Source organism: Phalacrocorax aristotelis, chromosome 3 (genome assembly GCF_949628215.1).
Source record: "Phalacrocorax aristotelis chromosome 3, bGulAri2.1, whole genome shotgun sequence".
NCBI lineage: Eukaryota > Metazoa > Chordata > Aves > Suliformes > Phalacrocoracidae > Phalacrocorax > Phalacrocorax aristotelis.
The window spans coordinates 114307336-114334607 of NC_134278.1; the positions used below are offsets into that span (position 1 = coordinate 114307336).

General features: G+C 40.3%; 1 protein-coding gene across 1 annotated transcript in view; it reads right to left on the minus strand.

Annotated features, from left to right (window-relative positions):
• The window catches only part of GLP1R (glucagon like peptide 1 receptor), an 89792-nt gene that overhangs the window by 20031 nt on the left and 42489 nt on the right, over positions 1–27272 (minus strand). The window contains exons 4-7 of the mRNA XM_075089140.1: positions 15631–15740; positions 12891–12997; positions 9254–9407; positions 7506–7665 (exon numbers count right to left, since the gene is read on the minus strand). Of these exons, the coding sequence (XP_074945241.1) occupies positions 7506–7665; positions 9254–9407; positions 12891–12997; positions 15631–15740 (531 nt within the window). The remainder of the gene's footprint in view (positions 1–7505; positions 7666–9253; positions 9408–12890; positions 12998–15630; positions 15741–27272) is intronic.

Sequence of the window (27272 nt, forward strand, 5' to 3'; positions counted from 1 at the left end):
CTTATCATGAAACTTACAGGATAAGACATGAACACTGAGAGCACAGAGGCTGTATGTCAGTGGAGGGAGACGATACATTGAGTGATGATGGTAATGATTTGTGGATCTCTGTCTTCTGAATACACCAGAAAAGTCCACAAATTTAATCGTATTACCTGACATTTGAACTGAGAATCTGTTATTAATACTATATTTCAAAAAAGCCTAGATAGAGAGAGGCTATTATTGAAATGCATCAGCATCCTGCTATGAAAATATTATACAAATTAATAGGCAGCATGTACAAGGTGACTTGTTCAACATCCTCTGCGCATTCCCACTTCTGATGCAGTCCCCTGGTGCCTTGGTGTTGCAACACCAGTCACATTATTTGCTATGCTAACAACACACATTTTAATCTGAGACACCGAGACTTAACAGAGCAACGCATACATGTAAGCTTTGAACATCAGTGCAAATTCTATATGGATACCATCTAAAATCTACCAAATTCACAAAGTTTTGTCCTAAGAAATGGGTGGCTCTGAAAACTGACTGGGATGCACTCTCAGCAGATGGGAATGTATCCCATTTTCCAAAGCCCTAGTCAAGATATAAAGAGGAGACTGCTCCAAGAACATTCCCTAATCCACCTGAAGACTGTAGAAGTCATACACAACAGCAAAAGAGCAAGTCTGCAGCATCTCTGCAATAACTGTAGTTTGCAAGGATAACTGAGGCCCTCCATAGATTAATTTACAATCTTGGTACTGAATTAACCTGTATTAACTGGCACAAATACAAATATTATTCTGGTTACTTCACTCGGTCAAGAGATATTTGGCTGTCTTGAGCAAGCACTGGAAGCAAACTGTATACAGCTCCTTGAATAAACTCTACAGATGACTGTCATTCATTAACAGAATCAGCGTTTTATTCCAGTCCTGGGCTCCCAACATAGAACTCTTCTGGTGCATCTGACTTTCAGTCCCACAACTCTTTCTTTTGCTGCTGCTATTCAAAGAATACCAGATATCTGAGAAAAAAAATGCACCCATTTAAGATATAGGCTCAACTCTTTCTGGTTTTGCTTTTGTAATACAGAAAGCTTTTGAGATTCATCTTTTCCCAGATTAACTGACAGACACAGAAAGGTGTCTGAATTCTGGAAATGGTAACATCTGCTTTTGTCTGTACTGCATCACTGCTGAAGATGCCAGAAACTGCAACAGCCTGCTCATAATAAGCCTCTGCCATGCTAATTCTTGCAGGCTGATAACTGACCAAAAATCTTTTAACACTACGTGGTGATTATGAAATCTGTCAAGTGTACTAGGAAATAAGCGTGCCGACAGCTCAGCTAATGAAGTCCAACTTCAAATGACAGAGGACAGGGCATCTAAATTGTAGGCTGCAATAATAATATATATTACAGATGATGAGAAAGTAATGGAACTGCCAAATCAACATCTTAACAGCCCACTGCATAAATAAGCAGAATGACCTACTTATTTTCTCTCTAGCTTACATATTCTACACCTTGCCAGGTGTCTGCATAGTAAGAAAAAAAAAGTTGGAAACCCAGGAATTATCCAGAATGACAGCAGGATGGGGTAGGTAAGAGAAGAAAGCTGTGAGAAATTCTGCACAGGAACCACTGGTTGGTTGATGTTTTCACAATGGTCCACTGTCTCTCATGAGCAGAGAGGAGAGCAATTCACGGAGCTGCAAATGGAAGCTACCATGTCCTAGTAACAGCATGTAGAAATCAGTCTCTCCATTTAATGGTTCTGAGATACTTTGGTAACAGAACAGAAAAGCTCAGGCTTGTTCTGGAGTCCACTAAGCAGCAGATACCATGAAAGGTGTCACCAGGTGGTGCTATTCAATACTGCCTTTGGTTTTTCCCTTTTCTCCATGTGCAAGCAAGTTTTCATTCTTGAAGACACACAGTATTTCTAGCTTTGCATTGTACATAAAGGCAATTTCTGGGGAGAAGATGGATGAGGAGCAAGAGAGGCTCCCCTTGTCCTCACATGCAGTTTAGAGATTCTTCCTGAAGCAAATTTGTCTCTGTAGGACCACAGCACTGCCACCCTGCCGAGACCCTGAAATAAGGGCATATTCTGAATACAGCATTTTAGGACTAAGGAGTTTGCGTACAAGCTCATATTTCAGCTGTAACCTGACATTACTGGTTTCCATGTGGTGAGATGTTCAACTCAGACGATCAGGCACACAAACCAGAAGGACACTAATGCTGTTAGAAGAACTCCAATCCTCCTCTTTCTCTCAGAAACCATCCAGGACGGCCGGACTTGATCAACTGCTTGATGTATGTATGCATGCAAGAAGTTATTGGGAATCACTCTGGAATTCCAAAAGAATGATAAGGAACCAAAAAAAGTTATAATTAAACATGACTAGATATAGAAAGGGCAAGAGTATTGAAGATGTGAGAAGATGAAATGTTTTTCTTTCTAAAAAAGGAAAAGCATGAAAGAGTTTAATCCAGAAGACAAAAAGTAATGAGAATTAAGAGAAGCTCCTGACAGATGCATTTCCTACCAAGATCAGTCTGCACACAAAACCCATTTTCACATGCTGGTCCAAAACAGTTTTCATTTGAAAACAGACAAGAAGTGGTTAGTGCAATGAATGCATCCTGTTGCTACACTGAGACCACCTTGGGCTTCAGAAGGAAGGCTTCTTACTAGCTCTGTTCCAGTCAGATCCTCCTTGCAATCAGGATGTAGATTTTGACACCCTGGCCAGGCTTCCTGCCTTAATAGCTTCATTCCCTCAAAGTATTCTTCCTCAGAGAAAGTTTGGATTGCCAAGGCTTGGAAGGAAGGGGGTTATTTATTTTTTATGGCAGTTCCCCTGCTGCAAGTGCAGCTGGGTGTAAAATTGCTACAGAAGCTCAAAGAATGTTTAGCTTTTTATTAACATTTTCTTCTTAGCCTTTAATGTTGAAAATTGTCTCCTGTTATTCTTCCTGCCTGGGTGTCACACGCATTCACTGTGGGACATCGCTGTTTCCACATTCCTCCCTCCTACCCGCTTCTGAATGTGAACAGGTCCTTTTTCCACTAAAAGCTGCTGAGAGATGCATACAGCAGCATTACAGTATAAACTGCTCTGCTCTGGAGACTACTTTGTACAGCACTGACACAGCTGCTTGAAGTCAGTGTCATGCTCAACGACTCTTCAGTTGGGCTCAGACACGATGAACACTGAGTTGGTGTCCTGGACACCCTGATTAACAGCAGTCTGCACATCCCGACAAAAACAAATCCAAAAAAGTAATCATCTCGATCTCTGTAGTTACCTTCTTTTCTTCCCCCCCTTCCTCTGCAAATGTTTTGTTCTCTCTAGAAGGTGAGATCTGTGGGCAAAGATTTCTCTTATGCCAGAGGAAGGAAGCACCGGGTACCAGTAATGTATAGCAACAGGTTTGGGTTTTTTTTTTTCTGCAAGTGATAATGACTATCTGAATCAACATGCTGTTTAGCTGCTGTTGTGCTGACCTCCAGGCTGAAGGGAACAACTCATCTACCTGCTCTGACGTTAGCCTATTAAGGATTTTGTTTGTTGCTGCTGTTAGTGTTTCTGCTCCTCCCCCAACCCAATCAGCTTTGAAAATGGTATAAACCATTGTTTTTGCAGTAAGATACGTGGAATTCAGGGTTGACACAAATGTATGAAAGTCTGCTTTTACAAAGAATAAGACGACATAAGCAAGTCATTTTCCACGTTAAATGAAATAGGAAAAATTTAACACTGCCATCTCAATGCCTACTATGGCATGAAATCTCAGCAAGGAAGTGGCCATTACAGGAATACAGTTACCTCACAAGTAATCAGGAAGGTTTATAGAATCCCATCAATATACATGATGCCAATATAAATTACTTCCAATTTGTAAAACTACATTAGTTTCCTTAGGTCTATCAAGATTTTATATCTTTTCTAGCTTTTGCAAAGTACAATAACACGAAATAAACAGATTCTTCCCCTTATAAAACACTTCAACAGCGAAGAATAATCACTCCTTTGAACCGATACTAAATGGAATACCATCTAATAACATTAAGACCTGTCCTGAAATTATCATATACCAAAAATATATTTGGGAAATATTTATTCATTTTCCTTTACACTCCTCACTGCCTGCTAACTGTTCCTAGGAAAACACAGACTGAGCATGGTATCTTTCACACATTCCTATTTGAAAAATAGGTTCACCCTTTCCACATTTTAAATTGAGATGAGATGATCATGTTAGACATGAAATAGGATAAGTACTTTTTTAAAATTTACACACTTATGTGGACTTTTCTCCCTGTTATAACAAAATATAGCACTATTTAATATAGCAGTTTAAAAGCTTGGAGAGAAATAGGTATTGGAATATTTCTACGTATTTGAAAGCTGGCCCTTACATTACAGTTTTGCTTGGGATTACCTGAGGAAATAATTTGCTCTAGTTTCTTCTTTGTCCTGAGACCTGTTGTTCCTCGAAAGAAGTACAACAGGGCAAACATCATGACCAAGAGTATGTGCAAACACTCAGGTGGACAAAAACCTTGAGGAGAATACACAGTTTTATTCATAGTACATTTGAGAGAAGGACAAGTGCAAACATATGTGATCACATGGGGGACTGCAGAAGCTATTCAGACAGCAAAAACGATACCATATGGTCTGTGAGTGATCACAAAGTTCAGTTATAATTAGAAGGAATAATATGAACTGACTAACACCAAGTTTGTGAATCACATGCACGGAATTTTAAAACATAAATATTTGTCAAATGATAAGTAATGAACAAGTTAAAAAATTATCCTGTAAGAGGGCAATTCATTAACAGAACAAACGGTCAGGGTATCAAACCAACTCTAACAAATAGATATTTACTTTTTGATCCAGCTTTATTTTTAAAGTTGATAAACTATTTCAAATGGGAACCTACTGGCTCTCTGAAGCCTCAGCATTACGCCAAGGCTATCATGCTGCTCAAAAAAAAAAAAAAATCTTCGGAGCATGGCATACAGCAGAAAGGCACCTGGACCTGAGCACCCAAGAAAAGTGGAATCACCACTGAAGAAGCAAGAGTGGAAAAAAAAAATCTTCATCTCTTTCCACTTGTTAGACATGAAACCATTACCTAGTATAAGTAATCTGGGAACACTGAAATAGCAGATCTTCTGCGTTTGAAGATGGAGAATCACTGGCAAGGGTTGCACATGCAGCCATGGCTGGAATAGCAAGAAACTGTACAGATGAGGATTGAATGGTGTGGGGCAGAGCTTTTCCAGGAAGCTTGGATAAAACCCATATATCCAGTGCTAAGATCTGGCATTGCCACTTATTTCCACAAACTCCTCCAGAAATTCAATATACAGTAGCAAAACTTCCATTGTAAAGCAAGAACAAAAATAAAATAGTATCTTCTGTTTCTGCCTCCTGCTTTTGCAAGAGAAACTAACTAGAAGTGAACTAGAACTTCTAACCAGAAGTGATCCCTGATCACTGCAGGAGGTTTGACTAGATGATCTCTAAAGGTCCCTTCCAACACAAACTATTTTATGATTCAGATGAAAATCATCCTATCCCCTTACTTACAAAACACCACAGTGCCCTCAGAATTTGGCTAGATACAATTTTGCCCTAATTTCTTTTTCATTTCCTCTCATGACCTCAGTCAGTGCTTCAGGATAGCTCCCCCATAATTTTTTTTTCAAATGAGTGTATGGCTATTCATACAATATTATGGAAACATATGTAGTTTAAATGTTACACAAGATGCTGGTGCTTTCACTACATGTCCTGTGTAAAGGCAATAATGGAAGATATAGAACTTTTTAAACTAAAACTCTGCAGCAGGGAACTGCTATTATTTGCATTTATTTATTCCCATCAACGTGCTGGAAAGCCTCTCCTCCTCACATATCACTGTTCAGTAGAATTGGGTAATTCACAGTAAGTCATTTATATGCATTTTACCAGTGAACTAATTTGCTAGAATATTCACAGTTGGCAAATCCATGGAGAGAGGAGGACAGCCAAAGCAATTTAAATGTTCAAACTAGTATCTGTGAAGGCACTTGCAGTATTTACTTGGATTTACTTTCTGCTTACCAAAAGTCACCTGATTTCCACCAAAAGTGGAGCAGGGAGAATGCAATAAAAGCACACAGGATATCCTTCCAAAGATAGGATTAATCTGAACAGTAATATATTTTCAGGCTAACTGAACAGTGAAAGAATCAAAGCTTTAGCATTTCTACAGAAGGCAACTCTGGCTTAACCAACTGATTTCAAGGCATCACAGTCTTTAATCTCCAGCACACATGTACCCATGGCACATGCACCCTGACCACTCTGTCGCCCGACAATCATAACTTGACCGGCTGTGCCCACATAACCAACCTGACAACTCCCTGCTAACAGCCCCTTGATAATCAGCCCCTTTGCACCCCCCTAGCTCATGCTGCTACCATTTCTTTACTGTTATCCTTGACCAGATACAAGGCATCATTGCTATTCTGCACCACAAGTAGTTAACACACCTTTGAATGTAACAGGAAACTTTCAGAAGGTAAAGTGGGGCAGCCTGCACTCACCTGGAATCACCCACACAGCTTTTGTATTGGGAAGCTCATGTCTTGCAGGAAAAGTACCATGCGCCTGACACTGGTTTAGGGAGTTTCTGTGGTGCTGCACAGCCCCTCTGTTATGAGCCCACAGACTCTGCAAGCATCCAGGAGCTGTTCTGGCCCAGCACCCTCCAGCTCTGTCCTGGTTTCAGCTGGGATAGAGTTAAATTTCTTTGTAGTAGCTAGTGTGGGACTATGTTTTGGTTTTTTTGCTGGAAACAGTGGTGATAATGTGGAGATGTTTTAGTTGTTGCTAAGTAGCGCTTACACTGGTCAAGGACTTTTTCAGCTCCCCGTGCTCTGCCGGGTGCACAAGAAGCTGGGAGGGGACACAGCCAGGACAGCTGACCCAAACCGACCAACGGGATATTCCATACCATATGACATCATGCTCAGCATATAAAGTTGGGGGAAGAAGGAAGGGGGGTCATTTGGAGTGATGGCGTTTGTCTTCCCAAGTAACCGTTATGCGTGATGGAGCCCTGCTTTCCTGGAGATGGCTGAACACCTGCCTGCCCGTGGGAAGCGGTGAATGAATTCCTTGTTTTGCTTTGCTTCCGCACGCAGCTTTTGCTTTACCTATTAAACTGTCTTTATCTCAAACCATGAGCTACCTCACTTTTACTCTTCTGATTCTCTCCCCCATCCCACCAGGGGGGAGTGAGTGAGCGGCTGCGTGGTGCTTGGTTGCTGGCTGGGGCTAAACCACGACAAGCTCAAACAAGATAAGGGATCAGGAACAAAAAGGGAATGGAGAGTGCAGGACTTGAACTGGGCAACACTATGTTAGACACACAATGTTTTTTCCTATACCATCTGTCGGTGCACACAGCCACGGGCAGACATACAGAAAGATCAACTTACCCCAGCCAATGCAGAGATAAAGCCGAAAAATTCTCTGCTCAGAAAAGACTGAAAGTACCAGCAGTGTGTATAGGTACATGCCTTCCACCAGCAACCAGTAGTAGTTCGCAGCCACACAGTACTGCATCATCACAAAGACCAAACGGCAGCTGAGTGATTCCTGTGACAGAACAAAACACAGCCCAAATGAATGCAACAGGGGCTGAGGGAAAAAAAAAAAAAGATACTAAACCAAAAGACCGGTTCCCTCTCTTACTCTTACTTGCTCCTCAAAAAAATCTTTCCTAAATTAATCACATTTGAGTACTGAAAGGAGAGAAGCCAGTAATAGGTGCTATACACCGCAGATAGATGCTTTCAACAACATTCCTCCTTTTAAAAAAAAAAATAAATTAAAAGTACATGTTCTGCATTTTCCATCAATAAGCAATGGATTACAATTTGAAAAGCGCAACACAAAAATGAAAAGAAGAGCAAATCAAAGGTAGCATACCAGCTGCAGTCACTGAATCTTTTCACTTCTCCAGATATTCTATTCTGCAGCTGAGCATTTCTCTACTAAAGAGCAAATAGTGCATCCTATAATGCACTACTAAATAACTGTTTTCCAAAGCAAAATATTTGTGATGGAACAGCAATATTGCCCAGTACATCACATTTAAGTGCAAAATCTCTCTTAGCTGGTAGATCACAGAGAGGTGGTCAGCAGGGATTTGGATTAGTATGAAACCTGGTTACCTAACTAATACATCCATCAGATCTGATGAAACCACTATCGGATAAACCATATATGAAAGCATAAAGCCTAGGTTTTTTCTGGAAGGAAGGAATTACTGACAATCCAATGCGAACATTTCCAAACCATTTGAGATATGTATTACAATGTTGTTTTCTGCCAATTGATACATTGCAGATGAGGGGAAAAAAAATGTCAACCATCATAAGAGATTCACTAAGCAGTATGAGTGCTTAAGCCTTAGACAGTGTCAGAAAAGGATGAGTAGCAAGTATGCATCAGAAGACATACCCTTTACGACCCCAACCCTGTATTGCAGTCGCAAAACACTGTACCCATGCTCTAGAATCACAAGAGCTATACGAATAATGAAAATCCCTTCCTTTGAAGATTCAAGTACATTTTGTATTCCAGATCTGAAGGGGGAAAAGCATGCTTTCATACAACAAAAGAGTTGTATATCTTCTCCCTTTGATTAGAAGTATTTAATTAGCCTGTTCCTCCAAAGCTTTTCTAAATGCTTTCAAATTTGCATTTTAATCAGATGCTTCCCTTTTTTCCGTCATTAACAGATTATAGAGATCTCGAAGAACGACCAACTAATTTGGTCATTATACAAGATGGACGGTCTCATCAGAAAAGGTGCTGGCTTAGGGAAATGAATGCCCTCTTCTCACTGCTAGAAGAAATGAGCCTGCAGCATAGGAGGAAGATCTGCACAATTGTATATATGTTAAAAAATCCACCTCTTCATGTTTCCTCAGTCTACTACAGGCAAACTTCCCATGGGCAGAGAAACATGCTATAGCATCAACTACTTGCATCTACCAAGCCCAAGGTGGCACAACTACAACCACATACATTGTGCTACAAGTTTCAGAGAAACTCTGTGGACTGAAGAACAGCATTTTGTATGACCCTTATTGTACAAAGTGAAATTACCTGCTGTCGCAAAGACACACCACAGTGATGACTCCAATATCCTGAGAATCACCACAGTGTCTTCCCCTACCTGGAAGGAGATAAGTCCTTCCCACTGGTGCTCTTGTGTGGCTGTGCTGTACATCCACTTCACCACTGAGTCTTTAATGAAGACAGATATAGCCCGGAGGATGAAAGAGGTGAAGAGGTTCAGGTGAATATAATTCCTTGTGCAATGCAGATGCCTGTAAAAATGAACAACCAGTCATGATCCACTACCTATGTAAAAGCTGCAGCATCACACATAGGACTAAGGGACGGAACAATGAGCCCTGCTGGAAATCAGGAGGTACCAGAGGAAATCTCATAATTGATTATCACTGTAGGGATTTCAAACTATCTTTGGGAAGAAATCACTATCAAGGAAAAGCTATTCAAAACCAGCCCTGAGCGTGAATGTTTGGGGGAAGGAAGGAGATAAGCACGTAAGGAAAAAAATATTTTAAATTTCAAAAGTGTAAAAATAAAGTTATTTCTGAAGACATACCTAAAAGGACTAAAAAAGTCAGGTTTCACATAATGCTGAATCTAATCTCTTTGAATTGACCCCAATGTCACTGCACAGTTTTACCTTGGGAAGGCTTGGGAACTGGTGTGCAGTACAGCTTCTGGTTGTGCTCAAACCCACAACGAAAAAAAATCCAACCATAAATTGTTGCTTTGACAACAAGAGAAAAATAAAAAAATCTGTATTCAGATTGCCTCCTGGGGGAATTGTAAATACTTTCTGTAGAACTAAAGGGAACAGAGTTTTCACCTCTGAATTCAGAATTGGAAGAAAAAAAACAACCAAAAACAAAAACCCAAAGAAAAAAATCCTCTTCAATTTCAGCAGCCAGCTGCAAAGACAATAAAATTGCTACTTGTCAAAAATGAGCATGTTAAGGCATTTAAGGGATAGCAAAAGAAACTGCAGTCATGTAAATGGCATCCAACTACAGAGCGATGCCAATGTTTTACCAGCCTTATCTACTAACATTTTTCTTCCAGCACTGCAAGGGTACACGCTTTGCTTCAAATGAGTTTTAGGCACGATTCTTGTTTGATGCTAAAAGATACAGGTAACATATGATAAACAGCAGTTGTTCCAGCAAGAGTCTCAGTGAACTTTGCTTTAAATATTTATTTTTAATGCTCTATAAATTCGGGTAGAAAAATAGAGTTGGTCTAAAAGTTATTGGTTTTGCACTGGAGAGGAAGGAGAACTTATTTTTTTCATAGGTCAGAATTTTTTGCATCACTCAAGTCACAGCTTATTTAAAAAAACTTACCTATGGTTAATATTTATTTTTCTTTATCTCAAAATCTGTTTGTTGCTACCCTTCAGAACTGCTACACATTTAAATCTGATTGAAAAAATTATGTAAAGTAGCCAATTGAAGAAAATAGGTTGCAAGTAGTTACTGAGTATTTCTGCTACAGGCAATGCAAGTTATTCAAATTATTTCAGTCATGAAGTTATGGGCCTAATTCAGCTTCCATCACTGAAATTAGACTTTTTTCTTCTATTTTTTTCAGAGGATGCAAAATTGGACACTAGAGATATATTGGTTCCTCTGTTGTACCATTATTAAAAACAAATACAAAGGTTGTTCTGTAGTCTAAGAACTTAAAAAGGTCTTCCTATTACAAAAGTGGAGAACATCAGCATTTTGGTGCCATGGAATTAGATTTTGATCCCCATTTGTTGAGGTTGCACAGCTACTGGGGAGAGGCCACGAGTGGAGGTTCCAGACAGAATCCAGCAACTGCAATCCGTGCAGGGGCAGGTCTCGTGTTTCCTGAGACCCAGGACCAAGTTGTCTCCAGACAGACCATTTAGAAAGGACAGCACAAAGCGGATTGATGGCATAGTTTTAACACGGCTCTCAGCCCCTTTAACACCTCTGAAACCTCATTTTCAAAATCAGCAGCACACACTCACGTACATTTCTCCAGTCCCTACTTCAGAGTTAAAGGAAGAAATGCTAAAGCATCTCTCCACAAAAGTCAGGGTATCAAAATTCCCTCTCTCCTACCAGTTCTCATTGGCAAAATTGCTCTTTGTTCCCTGCTGAAAGTCATGTGCTTGCTTCCTTCCTTCAAAAATTATATGGTTGTGCTTCATTAGGATTGCTAAGATTACCCAAAGAGTGTCATTGATGGGTGAAACAAGAAGAAAGCACTTATCCCAGGAGATATTTAGAGACTTCAAGACCATCTGGTGTTTTGCTAGATGAGTCCCAAAGTTGCACAGGTACAATGCGTATAAATCATAATTAGCACGTGGCATTCACAGAGGGTCAGCACGTCTCTGCATTTCTGTAGTTGCCATTTTAAACCTTCTTTGAAATTGCTAGCCTATGCTTCTCCTCTGGAAGGAAGAGGGATAATACAATCCTAAAAGGTGTGATACAGTATTAGAAGGCTTGCATCATTTTAGTTTTGGAAATTAGAAGCTAAAAGGCATGACTGATCTTTTTAAATACGCAAGGGGTATAAACACTTAGGAGAGAGGAAAGGAGAGGGACTGCCTTGCTAACACAGAGTGCTGGCACCAGAGCAAGTGATCATTAACTGGCAATGTTAATTCTTTAGTCAGAAAAGAAAGTTTCTTAAGGATCAAAGCACCGAAGGTTCCTGACCTGATTTCAAATAAGAGTATCAGGAGATGGAAAACTATACTTTTTTAGGCATGAACCTCATCAGCATGTAAGAGGGATGATGGGACCTGGCTATACACAGCAGGAGGGCGCAGGACTTCGCAGCAGAGGGACTTCCTTCCCACAACAAAGCAGGGTCACATCTTTGTTTTCTAAATATCGGTCTCCTGTGCTCAGCATCCCCCAAACTGCAGGAAAGTCTGGCTGGAATAAAGACACCTCTTGCATTTACAGAGGGAAAACCAGAGATTTCTCTGTTGGAGTCCTAGGTTGTTTGTTTGGGTTTTTTTTTTACTTTTTTTTTTTCTTTTAGCCAAACCTACAGAGTGTGTCATTGACATGTGCAACCAATAGTCTCATAATTTTCATGCACTCCATGCAATTTGTTGGTGCATACCTGGATGAACCCAATACGCCAACCTGACCAGGTGACAGCAATTTATTTCACAGAAACTTATCAAGTTTCAAAATTAGGTTCTTTTCCATATTGCAATAGAAATAAGAATTTCTGAAAGTTCTCCAAAAAGAGATATTGCATCAAAAATCCATTTCTGCATTGGAATACACACAGCATGTGAGGGCTGGGAAATAGGCCAGACTGAGCTTTATGCTCTGTGAAATTCCAAGCAAGGCAAGATGAACACTTCTGTCCTAAATATCCCCTCATACCCTAGACTAGTGCCTCATCTTCAAGGCAACACCATCAGGGAATGCTGGAATCTCTCTCCTTTTCCATCTCTTCCAGTGCAAATTTCATTGAAATAAAACATCACAACAAAATATTTTAACTGATAGAAAGCGTCTGTCCACACATTCATACAGGTAACACTGCAAAAATTTAGGAATTTTACTTGCATTTTGAGACAAAATAATTGTAGGAAGGAACACAGAAGTGACATAAGACAGACGAATAATGAGTTGATGGAAGAAGGAAAAAAAATACAAACATTTCTGTCAAAGTCTGATAATTTAATATAGAAAAACGTAACACCTTTTCTCCACTCTCTTCAGAGCTTCACCAGTTACCTGAATCCAAGAAGAATGGCAGTTGCTATTACAAGGGCAGAGAAGGAAAGAGCATATCCAATGGTGTATATGATGGACAAATTCAGGAGCTGTTCTTCTGGTGCATCCTGAGAGCATATAAAGGAGAAAAGAAAAGAAAAGAAAAAAAAAAAAAAAGGAAAGCTGGGGAAGAGACAGAGCTCATGGGCTTCAGTTCTTTTCTCCCAGCTGCTAATTTTTGTTAATGATAACCAGAAGTCATTCTCCTACTTTCAAGTTTAAATACACGTTATCAAATCAGTCTTCCAATTTCCGTACACTCTAGAGAAATAAAATTTTAATCTTAATTCCCCAGCTGCTCCCAGGTGTTCACTCAACCAGTTGGGTTTTGCAGCCAGGCTAGAAAATAGATAATGTGACATTATTTCATAATAAAGTTGGAGAGACATAAATTACCTCACAAGCAAGTCTTAAACAGATGGCAGGAAGCACAGACACAACTCAACCCTGCAGTTAAAATGGCAAGGCTGATGTTTTCAGACTTGAACACAAAGCAAGTCTCCTTACTGCTGTGATGAGGGGGTCCTTTGGCTACGTCTATAGTTAGAAATAAGACAAGCCAGGTCCCATTCGTTGACTCTGAGGCAAAGCATGCCTTGCATTCATACAACTAAACTCTTTTCTGCTCCTAAGTAGTCTCTCTTCTGCCTCAACTATGCAACCCCCTGGTAAAAAACCATAGCCCCACACCATCTCATGACCTAGGTGTACAGTACTGCCTGGGAGGGAGCGACCCGATGCAGCCAGAGCAGTAGGGGTGCTCGCACCCCCAAAGACCCAGGCTATGGCTCTCTTCAGATTCACTGTTGAAGGCATGTCCACTGAGACCCTTGCTTGAAAGTGCTGGCCAAAATCTTTAGGAAGAAGAGAAGTACTTGAAAAGCTACAGGCAGGTCTGAATCGTAACACAGGGTTATTGCTCAACCTCTGAGGCACATTCATATTCTCTGTTCTGGTTCATTTCTAAGCATGTATCTTTGCCTAAATAGACTCAGACATTTTTGCTTCCCTTCTTCAAGCTGCTGATTCTGCAATTGACTCCTGAGACCTGTGCTGTACAAAGGAATACATTCGTTGTACTTCAGAAATAAGTACAGCTATTCAGATGTACTTTGCACAGCCAGGAGGATTTAAGGTGAACATACAGGCTCTTCCTCAGGGATTTGCTAGGTTAATGTTTAAAAGAGAATGATATGAGAACTTCCTTACAAAGGAGAAGAAAGATCTCTTCAGTATCAAAGCTCAGGCAAACTATTGAGACCTGACAATTTAAAACACCTACACAGATCAAAACCACATAGCACACTTAAAGTAAGCAATGCTATTTTCTAAGGATTCACTCACAAACTCTTTGGATTTTTTGTTGGCAACAGTTGTAACATAATACACAGCAAACTTATCAAAACAATCTCTTGTTCTCATGTACATGATGTGTAAAATAAATAGGTTATTAGGGGGCTCTATATCCATTAGCTGGAAAACCAAACATGGCTGTTCACATTTCAGGGAGTGACACCACGTACACAGGGCTTCAGAATCCAGATCAGTTCATGGAAACTTGGAGGCAGATGCCAAATGACCAAGTGTTACCATTAGGTACCTCTCTCCTTGGCATGTCCCAACAAAGCTTTGGAAGAAACCATGATGGTAAACAAGGAAGAGTCAAATGACCAGGCTTAAATTTTGCGTTAAGATAACATGTTCTGCTGGGATATCCCAGAACATAGAAGGGACAAGGAATAAGGCTGCAAATTAAAGGAAAAAGTTAAATGTAACATATTTGGAGATTTAGAAACTATCTCTTCTCCATCTCTTTTTAGTCTGCAGCCATTTATTCCTTCTGAAGAATGAGGCGCTGAGCAATGGGAATTCCAGAGGACATAGATCCTGCAGCACTTGGGAATTTCATATACTTGAACCGTTTTGGCTAGGTATGTACTAGGTCCCAGGGTACTGGGTCAGAGAGAGAGCATGCAATTTAAGTGAAGGAAAGCAACGCCCTTGGAGGCTTACAGCAGTAATGGTATCACGTGTCATGGGAACTCACAGAGTGTGCTAGCTGACGCCAGTGGCTGACAAAACCTCCCTAGAAATCCCTATGCTCTCCTTTATTTGGTGCCAGGTGTCTCAGCTCCCTGCAGAGTACAAAGCAGTAGGGCAAGAAAATAACACTGACAAGCCTAATTCCATTGCCTACAACAAATTAAGGTAAAAAGACAAAAAAACCTAAACAAACAAAAAGCAGGGACTGCCCCCTGCCCAAAGGTGAGAAGCAAATACCCTTCAGTTCAGTTCATCTTAATCACCTTAATAGCTGCTAACAAGACAGAGAACAAACGGTCACTTTATTGTAATGACATGCCAATGGAAGAAAAGGCAAAGGAATAACATTAGGCCACTCCTCTGATTCAGGTGAGCTGCAGTTGAGCCTGAGCACTGCACCACAGCTAGGACTACCAAGTTCACTTCTCCTGGCTCTCATGTACATTTAAACCTCCACTCATCTACCCTCCACATTCGCTGGGTTGAAGGGGAGAGGCCTGATGTCCCTTACCATTAGGCTAACTGAAGTGAGGCACCCAGAATAAGTCAGTAAAGATTTCTTCGACGGGGCAAAAATATGTGGGCATCGGTGACTATATTTTCCCTCTCTTCCATTTTGTCATAAACAACAGCAACAGCAAGAGAAGGAAAGTCTTACCTGGTCGGAGGCCTCACACTCAGACAGGTTCCTCCAGGGCAGGGTTGAATTCTCATTCAGCAGCCACGTCCCCTCCAGGGTGCAAAATCGGTACGCCTGCCCATGCAGCACTGCCAGAAGCAAAACAAGACACAGGGTTACAGGGAGGAGAGCCTGCTCGTGGGGCAAGGTGTGCAGAACGGTCTGAGGCTCAGTGCACCTTTCTTTCTCATCAATTGCTCTCCTGGCTGGAGGGGGAAGCCGCAGCGTTGCTGGGGTAGTGCTTTGCCCACTCCCTGCCTGCAGCAGACACTGCTATTGGTCATCCTCAGCGCCAGGGAGTAGCTTGGGAGGACATGGCTGCAAAGGGACCAGATGGCACTTACTCCAGGAGAACTGCTAATCCTGTCAGCAGCAACAACACTCTGAAGTAGTTGCTGCCATCTTCGTGTAGATTTTACAACATGTATAAACTCCAGCTCACTGAAATACTAGATTTTAAGACATTCAAATTCTGGAAATGTTAAGCCTCAGCTACAAAATTCACAGTGAAAAGAAGGTGCACAAAGAGTAAATGTGTTTTTTTCTTTTCTGAGATCATGCAGACCCAGAGACAGAGAAACCTCAGAATAGGTATGCTAACACAAGCTCCCCAAAATGTAAATGCTTATACAAACATCTGTGCTACAAAATGAGGCTGTAAATCTTTGCCTAAACTACCCATGTACTCTTTTTATTCCTCCTGTCTACATGTTTGACTAACAAACACAACAATATATAAAATGCCATTCCACAGCAGTTAGCATCTTGATCTTGTAAAAGCAGGTACGATGAAATGGCTCATAATAAAATTACATCAGACTGAAGCACCAAAATAAAAGCACAAAGGGGAAGAAGCACTCAACCCTTGTTGAGTATTGTGTATCAAAAGAAACCCTCTTTCTGGTGTCTGGAGTATTGGGGAAGTCTAACAACTTTTACAGCTCTACATAAGCAATCTGGAGGTGCCCCTGTATCAAAGCATAGCTAGAGGAATGATGTCTGCTGCTTTGCAAATGAAGTTTCTTGCTAATCACATTGCTGACCCAGTAAATTGACCTATTCTATGTTATGAAGCTACGCCTCAAAAAGCAATTCTAGGTCAATCCCTCAACCAGGCTTCACCTCTACCAAGGCTATGTTCAGAAATAGACACAGAATGTTTTGAGGCATGAGAGGCCAAGTCAGGAGGATTCAGTTCTACATAGGTATCAAAATACCCCTCAATTACAGCTTTTGCTCAAACCCAGCCCTGCCTACTCCAACCTCATCCAGTTGTCAGCTCCCTCATTATTGCAAACTAGAAGTCATCAGAGCTTCATGTTTCTGTTCAATGGGAAAATAGCAAAACTTATCTGAAATTTTAACAACCCAATAGTCCATTTGCATATTAGTTGACAACTGGTAATTTGTTTGGTAATTGTCAGCAGTAGACTAGTAGTAGGTGCTCTAAGACAAGAATGAAGTTTTTAAAAAATATAGATATTCATATTCTAATAAGCCGTTTTTAATGAGTATACTAAATGGTAACTGATAATAGTTCTGCTAGGCATAGCCTATTTGCTTTTGTAATTGGTGTACTGAATATACTAGTATGAGATAATATAAAGACAACATAAAAATTAAGTTATGCCTGGTGGAGATTTTTCCTTACTATTAAGGATACCTGTTTGCATATATTTACACAAAACCAGAAGAGATTAGGTCAGCACATGCAACATATACATTCATATCCATTAACTGCTATGAATATTTTGTCACTGCTTTCATCATGTAATGCCAGTGCCAAGCACTTCCTTCAGTCGGGATGTTGCTACAATGTTAAGGATCGTACACCTGATGGAAGGCAGCAAGTAGGAAAGCATCATTTTTTCCCCCCCTCAAGATTAATGGACAGCAAACTGAAGCAAGCCGTTCAAAATATCTATGCAAACGCAGCTCTAGAAATCAGTAAATATCATACACTATAACCCAATGAAGGTGAAATCCAGTAGGTTAAAGTCCAGAAGGTCACAGGACTCAGCAATTCAGTCTGACTGCCACTACACGAGCTGTAGCCAAGAAATATTACAAGACAAAATTATTATGAGAAACAACCTCACACAAAAAGAAATTTCACTATATTCCTGGAAAAAAAAAACTTGCTGAACAAGAATTGATAAAAAACCCCAAACAAACCGAAAACGTTATTTCACATTATCTGAAACTCTGACTTTCTCCAGTATTTCTTACTGCCAAAGTCTAACTGGGATGAAAGCTTAGCCTCAGTGTATTTATTTTCTCTCCAAATCGTCATGACACATTTTAATTTTCTTTGTATTGATAACATTTATTTTGAATTAAGGAGGGAATTCTGTTGTATGCTGAAGCCTGGCATATGTTAGAGAATGGAAGAGTTTACAGTAAGGGAAACATGAAATTTGCCATCAGACAGAAAGACAAGGAAATCCATTCAGATATCAGGAAAAACAAATGTAACTATTACAGTGGAGAGTCCCTGCCACATCTAGGAGTCACAAGCACTGAAACTGGACTGAGGGCTCTTATGGACCTCTGGATAGCCACAAGCCATCTGTATCAGGTTGTCATAGTCTCATTGCTTGCCAAAACAGTGGTGGTCAGTGCAGGACCCGGTCTAAACTAAAGACCAGCTGGGCTGCCTGTATTCAGGAAGAGCCTTAGAAGCAAAAGAATTAATCAAACCAAAAATCCAAATAGATGACACTGTGTATGAGAGTATGAGAGTGTGAGAGTGTATATGTCTAGTCTATGGAATCATTTATTAGCCAAAATGATGATGAGATAGAAAAAATTAAAAAAGAAAACTTAGATTTTAAGGCAGTGTTGAGATTCTGGTTGATACTTGAAGAGATGCTCTGAAAGAGCTGAGAGACCACACAAACCACAACATGAAGAAAGTGCAGAGCTGATGTATTGCAGGCAGCCAGTTATTCTCAGGAATGTGAAAACAAGTCTCACCACTATGGAAATAGATTATTTTCAGTTATGTGTCAACCAGCACAGAACACACATCAGCAGAAGTTTACTGTAGGGGCTGTGAAGGGATCAGTGATCAATATACACCATATGCCAGAACCTTTATCCCCTGCAGCTGGGAACATCCAACACCAGCACCGTGCAGGACCTGTGAGGCAAACCCATCCCAGGGGTGCTGACATCTTTGCACACTGAGTGATCTGCCATGGAAGCCCCCCAGAAAAGGAGGGCCAGAGCCACAGTCCCATGAGCTCCAGCCTTCATGCAGTACGGCCACTGCAGAGTGCACCTTTGGAGCAGACCCCTCCTGAACCTCATCCTGCAGCCGTTCTTGGTTTCTCCATCTCCTAGAAGAAGGGAAACACCCTCTGTCTACTCATCCCCTGGGTAACAGACTCCATCACAGGTAGCCACCTGCTACCACTCAAACACAGGCTGTTAGTGACTGACGGCTCAAAAGAAATGTTACCTTAACTGAATGCTCTTCCCTGGTCTTGCCTCATTGAAGAGGGAGATGGAGAACAGTCTCAACACCAGAAGCTCTGCTCTGGTGTGTCTCAAAAATAACTGATAAAAACCTGAAGTGGAGACTTTAGACCTTTTTTTGCTTCTTATACAAGCTAAATTCTCATCTTTGCTTAGTGGAAGCAGTTCCAACTAATTTCTAAGCAATCCACTGGCTTTTAATCAGGGACATTTTGATTCAAGCACTGCAAGTATCTTAGCATTCTTACTGGTCAGAAGAAAGCATGTGGTTTCCTTTAAAGCAACCTACAAATGTTCTTAAAACAATTTTTTCACATGGGCTTTTTATGACTCCCTCTCTGCACAGACGGATATAGCTTAAGATGTCAGAGATCTTCAGCCTCCTAAAATGCACAGAGGGATTATATTCATACACATTCTCTCTTTGCCATGGGCCTGATTGAAAGCTCACTAGGAATCTCATTTCCCTCACCTTTCACATGAAGGCATCACTAAAAAAAATTCAGTTATTAATACATACGTTGTTAGGCAAACTAACAACGACATGCTTGGAGGTTGCCTGTGTGCCATGACAGAAGGAAGGCATGCACAGCTTCCCCCTCAACTGCTGAGCTGTTTCAGCTTCTTGCTTGTAGGTGGTTTAGTCAGAGATGAGTCACATTTGTCCATGCCTGAATTCTGCAGAGTGACTCAGGCCCTCTTACCTTTAATACAGTGCAAATACCAAACGTACAATGATCAGCTTCAGTTCTAATAGACTAGCATGATGAACAATCTTTTTTTGAAGGTTCGAGTGGTTGCTGCCTTTTTCTGTCTTACAATACCTTTTTCCTGTCTTATAATGCTTTTTGTGACCATATAGTCAGTTTCAAATCACACTGATTTTGTGTGCAAACACACAAAATTAAAATCTACAGCCAGTGCATAGAGAATCTGGTTTTATTTAACATGTAAGCTAAATGCATTAATTCACCAAGTTGCATAACCTTTGGAACAGCAACTTAATGACGGCATGTTTTTGAGCAGTGTCAATCACACTGCTAACATGTAGTAACATTACATGTTAAAGCATGGATTGATGCCCAAAACTCAGCATCTGTAAGCTGATAAAAGACAGAGATGAGAGCCTAAGAGTTAGCACTGAAGTTAACAACATCTATGTAGTTCTCTGATGGACCTGTAAAGCAAACAAAATGCTACAACTAGCTAAATACTTTTATATATGGAGAAAATATGTTATCACACAGGCAGGAGGCTCACAAGCATTTCCTTATTAGGTTTTATTTCTAGTAAAAGGGGGCTAATTACAATATTTCTCTGCTTAAAACAACCAACCTGATCTGCATTTTACAACATCAGGCTGTCAAGGTTGGTGTGAGACTATTCACCCAACTGTCCCTGAGGATAAACTGGAATATTATTCATTGTAAAAACAAATTACAGCATGTCCTATCCAATCAATTCTATTCAGGCAGAGATATGAGAGAATGAGAATAAGAACAAGAGATGGCAGTTTTGCCTGTCTGCTGTGTGTCAAGTATTATAGACTTGTCCTGTTAATACCTATTCTCTATTTCCATCAGGGGAAACATTTTGTAAAGGTTACAGTTTTCTCCGTAAGACGGGGACTCTGTAGTATGAGAGCATCACGACAGTCTTCAAAGCAGACTGGTTTGTTCCTGAAACGGGCAACTTGCCCTTTGATGGGGGCAAATATTTATCAGAATTTAGGAGGCTGCGTGCCCATCAGCGGCTCTGTTCAGTTATCATTTGATGTGACCTGGGCACCGCTCTCCTGAAAGAAGCCACTCTTGGCTGTAACAGCTGCTGTGTAAGTGTCACTCAGTCCCAGTCCTGGTGCTGCTTACAGCAAAGACATCCTAAACCCAGGACTTGGGCACTCGACCATGAGCATGCAGATGGAAATACAACAGCAGGCAGCAGCCTGATCACAAAGCCTCTGGGGAGCAGGAGGAGCTCCAGCCTGCTCTACTGTCCAAGAATCACATTTATCAAAACATGCATTTAAGCTGGGCTCACTGCCACATCATCTGAAATTATATTACCTCAACAGGCAGTTTAACTACGAGTACTTTATTTAGTATCCCTTCCCACTATTCCTCCCTCCTCGTAGCATATTAGTCATCCCAAGTCCTTTGCTTTAGTGATGACAAAAAAATAGAAGCACAGCTACACCTTGCATTTTTGCCTTGAGGGAAGAAAGGTTGATGGTCAGTTCAAGTTTTTGCAGCAGGAAGAGAATAATTTTCAGTTATATTCTATGATTTGGGTTAGAGGTAGGGAAACAGATCCGAGCATCCCTATTGTGAATTTTCCCCACCGGTAGCTCCTAGTTTAAAAGATCCAAGCATCCCTCCAGCCCTTTCCAATAAAGAAAAGATAATTACTGCTAGGAAGAAGAATGACAAGAGAAAGTCATGCATCTACACTCCTACCAAGAGATGGATGCGAGCTTACACAGACACAGATACCCTTCCATGGTGCATAAGGAGATCCAATTAAGCGAGCACCGGCCATGCCACAGGCTGCACAAGCCCACCCTGCAAGCCCAGGAAATCCTAAGTGCCTGAATCCTGTGCTGTGCTGTCAAAAGCACAAAGTCAGAGATTCTGCATATGGAGACGATGCTGTTTACCTGGACATAAATTCTTATTTAAAAATATTAATCCTGGAATGAAATTAAGACAACAAAACATTCAAGAATTAGGAAGTGCTAAACCAAAGCTACTTATGTGGGTTTTAGTTCCACCCAATAACACTGTTCCTATGTAGAATCATACATATTTTCCAACAGAATCCACTGTTTTATTCAAGATACAGAAAAGGGAGATCATTTAATAGAAAATTATTCATCCTTACCACTGTGAGATATCAGGTCATATTTAAACATACTGAATCAATTCTATACCAAAACCAGTAGTTTCTTATTTGTATGGTCTAAAGACCACCAATTCAGCTCCCCAATGAATACTAAGTTCTATTATCTCATAAGTGTACACAGATGATACAAAAAAATAAAAAACATATTCTAGTCACACAGTTGAGCCAGATTTATACAGCAGAAAATTATGCAGCCACAAAATTTGTTCTGCATGAGCATTCAGTTCTCCTAGTGCAGAGATCATCCTTACCAGCTCTGCAATATCTTCCCTCACTCAACACAAGCTCCCACAGTTAATGAGGCAATGATCCTGCAGAGAAGAGCCCCCTTTATTATGTATCTCACAAGCAGATCTATTCTGCATAGTGAAGGAATAAGATCTGTGAGAAAATTATACAATATAGGTTCATAATTAAAAACTACTTGCATAATGCTGGCCAATAAAGGTTGTGTGAGCAAGGTAGACCATGCCAAACAATAAAGCATTAAGTTGTAACCTTCTACATCATTGGGTAAGAGTTAATATCTCAAAGATTAAAATATCTTCCTGAAAAACGTTACTGCTTTTTAACAGAGTATTACCCTAAAAGGAGCTATATCCTCCAAGCATTTCAGCTGAGTAACTTGTATTGAGAAAGAGCTGCATTAACTATGCTAGACCACACTGAAACTTAACGTAATTTTTTGAAATATACTTTAAAAACATCTCATAAAAATGCATGCATGTATGTGTACATTAAGTTTAATAGAGAGTGTTTATGAACTATAAAAAGATATGTGATTTAATGTAATAAAATAAGGTTGTTTATGAAAAACAAGTATTTATGATGATGGTACAGCTTTGTGAAGGTTTGGTAAGATACCAAAAAGAACCATTAGAAGTTTCATTCAGAATAAATAGAAGTGGGTTGGAACAAATTTATTGCAACAACAAACGTGACTGGAAGCTTAATACATAATAAGCTTGTAAAAACAGCCCCAGCAGGTTTTGTATTTTAAAGTTATTGGACCAGTTAATGTAATTAATAGAAGACACCTCATTAGAGAATGTTAAAATGAAGCAAAAAAAAAGTTATACAATAAAGTTTTCTTAAGATTGCAACAACTACAGTCTTCCCAGGGCAGAGGAAGGTTCTCTTTTATTATGCCCATGCTCCAAGGACTTATTTTTATAAGAAAAAAAAAACCCAACCAGCAAAAAACCAGAAAAGAAACCCCCAAAAGCCAAGACACAGATAGTGAAAGAAAAACAAGCTAAAAGAAAAGGAAACAACTAGGCAGATCATTAGTATCATGCTTGCTAAGCTAAAGCAAGGAAAAACAACTTTAAGAAAAAACAACAGATAACTAGTATGTTAAACACGCATAGCTAGGAGGAAGAGGGAAGTATACATGCAAATAAACACCAGTTGTTCGATGCAGCTTCTGAGCAAAACAAGATGCCTTCTTCTGGAGCTAAAAACCAATGCCAGGTGCCGCAAACTGCTAATCTCTGGCAACAGGGAAACAAGTGGTATTTAGGTATCCTCAAAAGCAATGGTATAAAGAGCCAATGATTCAATAATCCTAATTTATCATCTCTCACAGGACAGTTTTAAAGATAAACCAAAAAATCCTGAACAACTGGAAGCTTTCAGCACAGGCAACTGCAAAATGTATCATAAAAAGGAACGCAAACCATCATTTAGAGATGACTATAATACCACAAGTATTACCCACTATCTACAGAAAGTAAAGGAAGTGGATACTTCAAAGCAGAACAAATACAATGAAGCATCTCAAGCATTTCAAACAGTGAAAATGTAGATTTTTATTGAGCAAGCTGCGCACTCTGGCATTAGTTAAAGGCTTATTACCTCCGTATACTTGAACTAAAGCATCTGAAGCTGTAAAGAAAAGTTAGATAAACTGGTAAAGGCTTTCCTACAAACGTCACTCATACTCTCTGCAGACCTAGCATTATAGATATAAGCTGCATCTACACAATAAGAAGTAGTACTACGCAATAAAACCCAAAACCCACCTGGCTCAAGTGTAAGAAATATAGCCCTTGAGTCTACTGCTCAGGACACTGCCCCGTGCCACATCAATATACCCCTGTGCTTTGCCAATGGATTTCTCTGCTACACAACAAGGGGATACCAATTTTGAGTGTCGAGCTCTGTAGCAGATATATCTGAACACTAACATTTCTCTGCCTTCCTCTTCTCTCTGCCTCCTTTGTCCCCCTCCTTTTAACTACTGTCACACCATTCCTCTTTCTCCCCTACTTGTATTTCCCTCCTTGGTTCTCTTAAGCTTTATTCCTCCAACACTCCCTGTTGCTGCAACACTTCTATGCTGCTGATCTACCTACCCACTGCTGACCCTTCCCCTTCACCCCGCATTTTCCTATTCCTCTCTCAGCTCCTACTCTGACTTGCCATTCTCCAAAAATGCTGTAACTAAACGAAATTGCAACCTGACTCCAGCCTCACACACCTTCTTTCTCAGCAATCTGTTCCTTGGCACTCCTCATGACACACCAGCAGCTCCTCTGCTTCAGCCGAGCAGTGAGGAGGGGTGAATCAATGGAGCACCTCTGCTCTCCGATCTGGAGCCTACTGTGGCCAGCAAGGGCATGACAAGTCCTGCTCAGCCCATGTGTCAAAAGCACGTCTAGCCTACCAGTCACACAGGATTTGAGAAGAAAGGACGACTGCTCCGCTCTCATGTGACCTCTGGAGACTGTAAGTACAAACTCTAGGAATCCTAGGGAGCACACATAAGGAATTCACTCCTGGGAGCAGCAAGAGGCATACTATCAGTACCATAGCAGCCATCTTGCTCATCCTCATCCACATGCTGAAACGCAGAACAAGGTTCTGACATGTTTTCAGGAACATGTCTTGAAAAACCCAGCCTTAAAACAGACTTCTACTGGGTTGAATCTCAGTCAAGCAAAATTCTGCAAACCTAAAAGCTCCTAAATCCAAGCTCTTACAAATAATTAAAAAAGCACCAAGTGCTTTTATCATGGAAACCACCATCTTTCCTGTCAATAATGACTGAAGGCCACTAAATCTGCAGTTATGTCTGGGTTTACCTTTCCATTACAAAGCCAATTTTTACACCAGTCTCTGAATCTTACCCTCTATCCCAAAGTTGGGACCTACCCTTGATCTAGGAACCAGGAACTCTTACACCATTCTATTGGTAATATTCCCCAAGTTCTCTATTCTACTTTTGTTTCCACTCAATTTTCATTGCTTGAAAGGTATTTGGATGGACATACAATCCTTTTGATTAAAACTTATTTTACTGCCACGGTGCAATCCTTTCCTTGAATACCCACTGCAAACCCTACCTCACATTTCTAAAAACAGAGAGGCCCACTGTCATTCATCAGCCACACAAACACAATGTTTTCCACATTTTCACCCACACTTTCAGTCTATTTAAAGGAATTTGTTGATGGCCTGCTTCATTAAGTTCCAGGATAATTATCAGGCAGGTTTTGCATGTGGAAGTCAGTTTTTTGCTTTCAGAGGAAATATGCTGATGCACACTTGATCCTTTTCTTGTCTAATTCATTTCTGCTCATTCCAATTATCAAAAAGTAAATTAGTTCCAGAAAGGTCAGATGAGTCTGGCCAGGTGCCAACCACCACTACCATTATTATTGTCATTGAACTAGTCATGTACCCAGGTTCTCTCATAAACATGTTGCCCAGAAAAATTTTGTTCTTATTCAAAGAAAATTTAAAGTTATGTACGGGAATCTTAATAGTTAACATTTGGAGCATGTTTGAGACAGATTAGATATACTTTCAAAATTCACAGCAGTGATGTGGGTCTCTCAGGGAAAAGCTAGTCTATCACAGAAAAATCACAAGGGGCAAGTTACCAGCAAAATGCGAGTGGAAAAGGATAATACTACAAAATAAATAAAATTCTGTACATGACTAACAAGTGCAATCATTGTATAGGTTAGCATATTTTCAGGTTAAAGCTGCATTTGTGAAATGGCATGAAAAGGAGGATGTTCTATAACTAGAGTACTTACATGCAGACACCTTTAAAGTCAGTCCACATTTTTTGCATGACTACTCTGTCAAATGAAAAAAACTATAAAAAAATTCAAAACACAGAGCTAATAACATCAAGAGGCAAAGACTGTGATTTACCTTCACATAAAGCATTTACTTTTAGATATATAAGTAGATTGAGCTATATCTTCACCCAAAATCAGCTGAGGATCTTGGGAGAAAGAAGCAGCCTTTAAGATCACTATTACACCAGAATTATATTTGTTATGCAAGAGAACACATATAGGTTGGATGCGAGAGGAGCACTTCCCATCACCTAAATGTGAAGTGCCAGGGATTCCCAAAAAAGGAGGAAGAAGTGGGCTGTAGGTCACTTGGCTCTTCTAGCAAATTGTTCTCCACCTATGCTGTTTTAAGATCAGTTACTTGTGTTTTATCCCATCTTTAGGACTTGGTAAAAAAAAAAGTACTAATTAGCAACATTTAAGTAAGCCAGAAAGATGAGCTGTTTATAGCAAAGCATTCAATTATGTAGCACACACAAGCGCTATGTTTATTCAGGCCCTTAATTAGTTCATTTGTCCACTACAGTTAAAAACTGCAAGCTCTTAAGTGCAAGTAACATGAAGATTTAAGGTCCCTCTGTTTAGAGTATACTGGTACTGCGAACAAATAAAAGTGGGTAGATAATATATACTTCAGTTAGACAAGAACTGTAATGTCAGCATAGATGAAGTTTAAGGTAATTGGTGAGCTCAAACAGGTCTGTTGGAAGCTAAGCTACCTACTAGACTAGCATGGGCAAGGCACAGTGGTAGTCCAGTAGCTTCCTTGCAGCTGGGTGTAACAGTGTTTACTTCTCACTTAAATATCCCATTCACAGTCAGATCAGCTGGGGGCAACTTCTCCAGCAGTCACACAATGAGGCTCAGCTATGTTTCTGCAGAGGTATGCCTTGATATCCTTGACAGTACACCTCAAGGAATTACTTTAACAAAACAAAAACATTATACAGTTATAACTGAAAAACTGCTGGAAAACATGCAGTGCTGCCAGCTACTCTTAACTCCCACAGATGCAGTCACAGCAAGCTGATACCCTACAGCAAGGCTGTCCAGCATTTATGCTATGTCCAGCAATGCAGAAAACTAAATTCTTCCTAGTGGGCCTCAGGTGACCAGATCTGCACCTCACATAGGAACAACATGCTG